This window comes from Octopus bimaculoides, chromosome 8, assembly GCF_001194135.2.
Source record: "Octopus bimaculoides isolate UCB-OBI-ISO-001 chromosome 8, ASM119413v2, whole genome shotgun sequence".
In the NCBI taxonomy this organism is placed as follows: Eukaryota; Metazoa; Mollusca; class Cephalopoda; order Octopoda; family Octopodidae; genus Octopus; species Octopus bimaculoides.
Window position 1 is genome coordinate 85174730 of NC_068988.1, and position 7611 is coordinate 85182340.

The 7611-nt window shown below is 37.7% G+C and overlaps 1 protein-coding gene across 1 annotated transcript in view; it reads right to left on the reverse strand.

Moving 5' to 3' along the window:
• LOC106880036 (intraflagellar transport protein 74 homolog) overlaps window positions 1-7611 on the reverse strand; it is an 89654-nt gene that overhangs the window by 21808 nt on the left and 60235 nt on the right. Inside the window, exons 20-21 of the mRNA XM_052969867.1 lie at window positions 6372-6535; window positions 1059-1184 (exon numbers count right to left, since the gene is read on the reverse strand). Of these exons, the coding sequence (XP_052825827.1) occupies window positions 1059-1184; window positions 6372-6535 (290 nt within the window). The remainder of the gene's footprint in view (window positions 1-1058; window positions 1185-6371; window positions 6536-7611) is intronic.

Genomic DNA, 7611 nt, shown 5'->3' on the forward strand with positions numbered 1-7611 from the left:
TATATATATATATATATATATATATATATGCATACAAATCAACTGAGTGATCTTAATTTAGTGGGCTCGTGGGGTGCCAGCACCATGTAGTAGTGCTGTGTAAAAGTGCCTAGTACACTCTGTAAAGTGGTTGGTATTAGGAAGGGCATCCACCAATAGAAAACATGCCAAAACAGACACGGAGTCAGGGCAGCTCTCCAGTTGGCTAGCTCCTGTCAAACCATCCAACCGATGTTAGCATGGAAAGCAGAAGTTAAATGATGATGATATATAATATATATAAACACACACATATATATATATATATGTTTGTATACATGTGTGTTTGTGTCTCCTTGTCTTGGCATTACAGGATAGTTATGAATGAATGCTACTACCATTCAGAGATCCTCATTTCTCGTCTTTTGTGAAAGCATGTTCACTTATGGGGAAATATTACTTGCTTGGAAATAGGTGAAAGTTGGCAACAGGAAGGGCATCTGGCCATAGGAAATTTACTTCTATGAATTTCTTCTGACCCATGCAAGCATGGAAAAGTGGATGTCAAAACGATGACAACGATGATGATGATGAGGTTATCTTGATTAGGTTGACTCTGGTATTGATCAATATGGTGTTTAATAAAATAAATACCAGCCATATACTGAGGTCGATACCACTGATTGTATTTTCCTCTCCATTTGATCCCAGCTGCCAAAATTGGGAATCAACATTATCACTTAAGATATATTCTGCCATGGTCAAATCTGCATCATTACTCTCAGTAAAAACAAAATCATGTACTGGGGTCAATCAACTCTCAACCAATAATTATATGTTGGGCTAAAGTTATAAATTAATTAGAAATTAATTTTATCCATCAATCTAAATCCTGCTGGAATTGATTTCACCCAACGTCCTTTCAAGTTCATGAAATACATCCCAATCATATACTAGAGTAGATTCTATCTTCATCTGTCAAAATCACCACTTTGTGCAAAAGTTACAAACCAATATGGCCTTCCTAAAGGTAAATCAGAACCTAACCTATAAGCTGAGTGTGTAAAGACATTCATTACCTGTGTATAAGTTTCATTATCAGCCAATTCAGCTGTCTGCTGATTAAATACTGCCTTGAGTTCTTCTACCAGTTGTCGGAGTTGGTTGGTCCTCATCTTTAGCACAGCTTTGTCTTGGAGTAATTTCTACAAGGAATCAAGTAAATAAAATACATAAATTAGAAACATCATCATCATTTAACGTCCACGTTGGCATGGGTTGGACGGGTTGACAAGGGACTGCGAAGCAGAAGGCTGCATCAAGCTTCGCTGTCTGTTTTGGCAGGGGTTTTAAGGTTGGATGCTCTTCTGAACACCAGTAACCTTACAGAGTGGATTGAGTGCTTTTACGTGGCACCAAAACTAGTGAGGCCTGTTTTGGCATGGTTTTTACATCTGGATGCCCTTCCAAACACCAACCACTTTACAGTGTGGACTAGATGCACCAGCACTGGAAGGCTCACCAAGTAACTTGCAAGACAAAGGCCCTTTGAGAGGAGGAGCAGAAGAGGAGGTGGCCTTGTGCCAGATGATGAGAGGTTAGAGTGTGACAGAGGGATAGAAACATGTTTAAATTTATGAATACACATCTCAGAGTGGTGTTTGTCTAGCAAGCACCTTGATCTGAGGTAGTATATTGAAACTGAAGCAATTCAAATATAATTTACACTCTAAATATAGCAAACAGAAAGAGGAGGGTAAAATGATTTAAAAAAATTAAATAAAGAAAGAAAGAAAAGGGAAAAAGAGAGAAAAAGTTTCACTGATGACAATAATATATATAATGTTGTAAACAAACAAAAACAGAAAAATGGAAAATGAAAATGACTAATGATGAATGACTGATGATTGATGCCATATGATGAAAGTCAATTTAAATTAACTTGCTTCTTGTATTATGCTAAGGAAAGTAACTCAAATAGGATTAGAAACAGTTGATAGATATAATAGTGGTAGTGCAAGGGTGCTGGCAGTCACTTTAGTGTGGATAATAGTGAAAGATATATATATAGAGAAAATTTTGGCACTACATTAAATTTAAAGTGAATTTAATAGCTATGTGTAAATGGCAAGAATGGCTCTCCCCTGATATAACTGCTATGAACACACATGCATGCACGCACACACACACCTGTATATACTTACATGTACATGCATAAACAATATAAACATGCATGACACTTTGAGGATATGTCCTGACCCCTCATCATCATCCTATCACTTCTTACACCATTCAACCCACCTAAATATAATTTAGGGGAGCACTGCATCTCCTCCTACACAACTCTTCTCCCTTACCACCACTCTTATCACTGGTTTTTTTCTCACTAATCCCCAGGTGCTACTTTCCCCTCTTTCTTTCCTGTTGCCCTCTTCCATCTTATCTTTCCTTTATACTTCACGCATCACTCAACTCACCCATGTTTATAATAAGGAATAGCACTGCATCCTCACCTCGACTCTCCCCTCTGTCCTATCACTCTCTAACTCTTGCTCACTAAATTCCTTGACACTACTTTTTACTTTTACCTCCTATTAGCCTCTCCTCTACTACTGACTCTTAGTCTCTCCCCTACCACCCTTTCTCAACAATAAACCCAGAAGTTCACAAAGAACTCTCTTGGACCCTGATTAATGGTGTAACTCAAGCTGTTGTGGCAATTAGACTGACCTACTCCACCAGTGGGTCCACCTACTCAACCAAACTTCATTAGCACATTGTCTCCATCTCTCTTTCACGTTAATTCCTGACATAACTCCCCGACATCTCCCATGTCTTCACTACTCCCACCAGAACACTGTTTTCCTGTTATTCTCTGCATTACCATCTCTCACAATAAGAAACACCTTCCATCCATCATGAGGTGCTCTGTTTCACTTTTCAAGTTGTAAGGCAACCCCGCACCAACAATGCTGGTGCCAAGAAAGGCATCGAGTAAACTTTGTAAGTGATTGGTAACTGATTTTGAGCAGTGACAGCACAGGGATTGAGAGGGCTCTTTAAGCTTCTTGATGGCATGGTAATCTCTATAGAGCGGGTGGCATGAAATACTGCACCTGGTGCACACTGTAAAGTGGTTGCTGTTAGGAAGGGCATCTAGCTGAAAAAATCATGCAAAAAAAAAATGAGACAATGGAGGAAGACATGATCTTCTGACACACTGAATTCTGTCAAACTATCTTCCTCATACCAACATGGAAAATGGATGTCAAGTGATGATGATGCATAATGCACACACACACACACACACACACACACACACACACACACACACACACACACACACACACACACACACACATTTTCAGTATGCAAATTAATAGCACAAGTTCTCTGGAACTACAGGATGGATTTGTTGTGTATATAAAGAGACCTACTGCTTATTTCTCTGGGTTGGTTAAGTGATATAGATATCTCTAATAAGAATCCAATAAAATTTGAAAATTGATCAAGATTATTCACCATTTTTCTCAATCTACACAGAAGTAATTAAATCTACCATGTCTGTATATTTACTGTGTAGGTTTACACACACACACAGACACATATATATCATCATCATCATTTAACATCCATTGTCCATGTTGGCAGGGGATGGACGGTTTGACCAGAGCTGACAAACTGAGGAGCTGCACCAGATTCCAGTGTGATTTGGCATGGTTTCTATGGCTGGATGCTCTTTCTAATGCCAACCACTTACAGAGCATGCTAGGTGCTTTTACATGGCACTGCACAGGTGCTTTTATGTGGTGCTGCACAGGTATTATTACGTGGTGCTACACAGGCGTTTTTATGTGATGCCACACGGGTGCTTTTACTGCACCTTAACGTTCAACTATGTCTTCTACATTTTTCCTTTTGGGCATCAACTATCTATCCTCTTTTGTACTGAAGATACTCCTATATGTAACATTATCCTTCACTTCCTCTTTCAACACAGGTGATATGCACATGCAACTTAAACATCTCATGACAGATCTGCATTGCCTTTATGTGTAGAACAAAGTGTAGCGTACTCTCTAGTGAAATTCCTCACTCCTTTATTATATATATATGCATTCGAATGTAGCAGATAACAGCTAGCCTTTGGCTGCTATTTGGACCCCATTGTGTCCACTACTCTGATTGGTTGGAATTGGTGCAATTTGTCTCTTACTTTGTCGCACCAATTCGCAGCATATAACCAATCGGAGTTCCTAAATAAGATCACGTGAGTCAGCTTGTTCTCAACCCAGTTTGAGCCTATAACTCCTTATAAAAACTCAGCTACTCCTCGTCTCGAGGTCTTTGGCCCCAGACCATTTAAGGTCTAGCCACTGACCACACAAGACACAGCCAGTTTCGGTGACAACGCCAGATGACAACACCTGTCCAACAACATTATGGCAATCTCTGTCTTCGTCACCACCCTCATCTTCTTAACGTCGTCGATATCATCTCTCTATGAACACAGCACAATAAGCAACTTGGGTGGATGTAAAGAATGCGGACTGCACCCCCTTTCGTTATTTTGTTTTTTTTACAGAATCCCCCATTTTCGAGTATGGAGATTCTGATTCTGCAAAAGAAATGGCATTTTAAAATTTTAATTCCTCCCTCCCTCCACCCAAGTTCTTTAATTTTCACTTTTTACAGAAATTTTGTTTTAGAATCGTAATCTCCATATTTCACACACAAAAAAAAATTTCTGGTAAAAGTGAAAATTGAAGAATTTGTGGGGAGGGGAGGTATTAAAATTTTGGAATTCCATATCTTTTGCAGAATCAGAATCTCCATACTCGAAAATGGGGGATTCTGTAAAAAAAAACAAAAAAACGAAAGGGGTCCATATTCTTTACGTCTGCTGCAACTTGCACAGATTCTAACAACTGCACTGTTTGTGAATTACTTCACCATGGATCAACAGCGAATATACAACCTGTGAGAACTCCTGTACCAAATGACCCAGGCAGCAGCATTACAGCCACAAATTCATGTATGACACGTACAGCAACCGGCTCCACATCATGGCTGCAACTTCTTGATACAGTATTTCAATTATTGTGTATAATTGACTACAGACTGGCATTTCTCATTCTTGTGTCTATGAACATTCGTCTAACTTCTCATTATAAACTCTGTCGCTGTCTTCTTACTGCTATTCTTATATGTACTTAACGCATACGCATACATCTATGCCTATACACACATACACTTTGTTCTCATGACGGCCTGTCTATTATTCTGTATATATGATGCACACACAGTCACACATGTTAACATATCAATAAATTTCCTCTTAAAAATTCTACTCAGTTGCGTCTCACTCTTTTTCCCACTGGCACATTATATGTATTATTCAATTTCTTTTTGTTGTATCAACCGTGTGATGTGCTAAAGACTAATTCTCGTCACCTCACATTTCACGGCCCCTTACAAAAGACTCAGAAATATCTTTCACCAGAGATATCCCAACCTTGTCTCAACCACTCCAAGGAACACTGACAACACATATCAAGGAAACAGACTCCCCCAACACAACAACAAAAAACATCAGACCTCCCTCACAACAGTGAAACCATGTATTGAACACTATCAAAACTGACTCATAAGATTAAGTTTCATCTTCGCTTCTGTTTGATGTTCACCTTCCATGCTGGTATGGGTTGGATAGGGCCAGAAAATACTTCAGCCCTCATCAATTGATGACCAGCTAACAAATATCAATGAAAGACCCACATTAGAGTACTTTTGACTAGGACAATACTTTTGATACACACATAAACAGTGTAGGCCCATGATATAGAACTGTTCACATATCTGGAATAGTGCAGCTGTTGCACACACAAACAACCTACACCCACATTACAGTACTGCTGTTACACACACATACAACAAACCTAGACCTGTATTACAGTACTACTCAAATATCTGAGGCAGTGCAGCTCCTCTGCAAATATCCAACATCATATCCAAAAGAAAGCTGTTCAGCTGACCGGCAAAAGCTTACTGACCAATACACTACGTTTCTGAACTATTTACAAAATGTAACCTAATTAACCAATGGCACCTAACACATCCACTTTTCCTCCACTCTTAGCGGTACAAATAAACATATAAAAACAGACAAATACACTGCAGAAAGTATGTGTACAGAAACACACAGATACATACGGTAACATACACAGACACAGACAAACACATATGCACACATCAGACACAGACAAGTACAAACACATATGCACTAATGCATACAGTAACACATAAACACATGCACAAACACACACAAATGCATGTGCGCTCATACACATACACACACACAACTGCAGGAAGTTCAATAAAAGAAGACTCACTTGTTTTCTACATTCAGATTTGTCTTTCAAACCCCTCATATCTCGATATGTCATAAGTTCATCAGCCATTTTAGCAATTTTCTCTTTCAAAATAGAAATTTCTCGATGAGTTTTACTCTCAAGTAGTTCTACTTTCTGAAGATCTTCTTGAAGTTTCTGATTTTCTGGAAATATTCCAAGATTAAAATTAGAATTTCAAGGGAAAAAGTTTACCTGTTATGGCTTTTTACACAAGTTATTTAAAACACTTTTGATAACAACCTGCTTGCGACTGCTCCTGGTCTATGATATAAACGTCCTGTTTTAAAGTGATCTAAATTCAAACTTTCCATCAAAATTTCATGTTACTTTATTCTACACATCAGCTTTATAATAAGAAAATTATTTTACTAAATTCATCATTATCTTCAAAATTAATCAAAACAAGGACAGAGTATCTCAACAGAAATATGGTAAGGAAAGAATCAACAAGTTATGCACAAATAAACTACCCTTCTCAAACACGATAAACACATAAGAGATTTTGGCTCCTTCTCACTAAAGGACTTTAAGACAATCAACTAATTATATAGAATACAAGCAAATAAGTTTTGGTTTTCAACTTTGAATCAAGATCTTGCAACAGTATTAACCAAGTTATATTTCCACAGGGAATATTCAAGAACTCACAGCAGTGTAAGCCATGCTATATTCCCTGTGGAATATATGGTAAAGTTGACTGAATCATTCTCTAGAATATTATTGGTACTGACGACAACTGATCCCTGGAGTGATTTGATCCCAGATAGTGAACAAATGAACAAACATATATGCATACATGCATATGTACATACAACACACACACACACACACACACTTACCTATATATATTACATACATATATACATGAGATTCATACACACATAAATATACATACATGCATACATATATACACACATTCATACTCTAACCTGATTCTAAATTCACATTTATACCAATAATTATTGGGACGTTTGGTTATGTTAGTAAATGTATAAGTGATAATCTGGCAAAAGCTAAGATTCTCAGTCACATGAAATAGACTGGTTAACATGCAATTTACAGATACTGTCTATAAGTGGAACAATAAAGATTTGCAAGTTTTTTCTGAAGTTTAATAGGTAACACTTATAGTTGTTGTAATCCAGTGATAGAGCCTTATTTCTTTGTTATGAACCAGCTTCTTCCTCATAGAAAGAATTTTGACAAAAAAAAAAAAAAA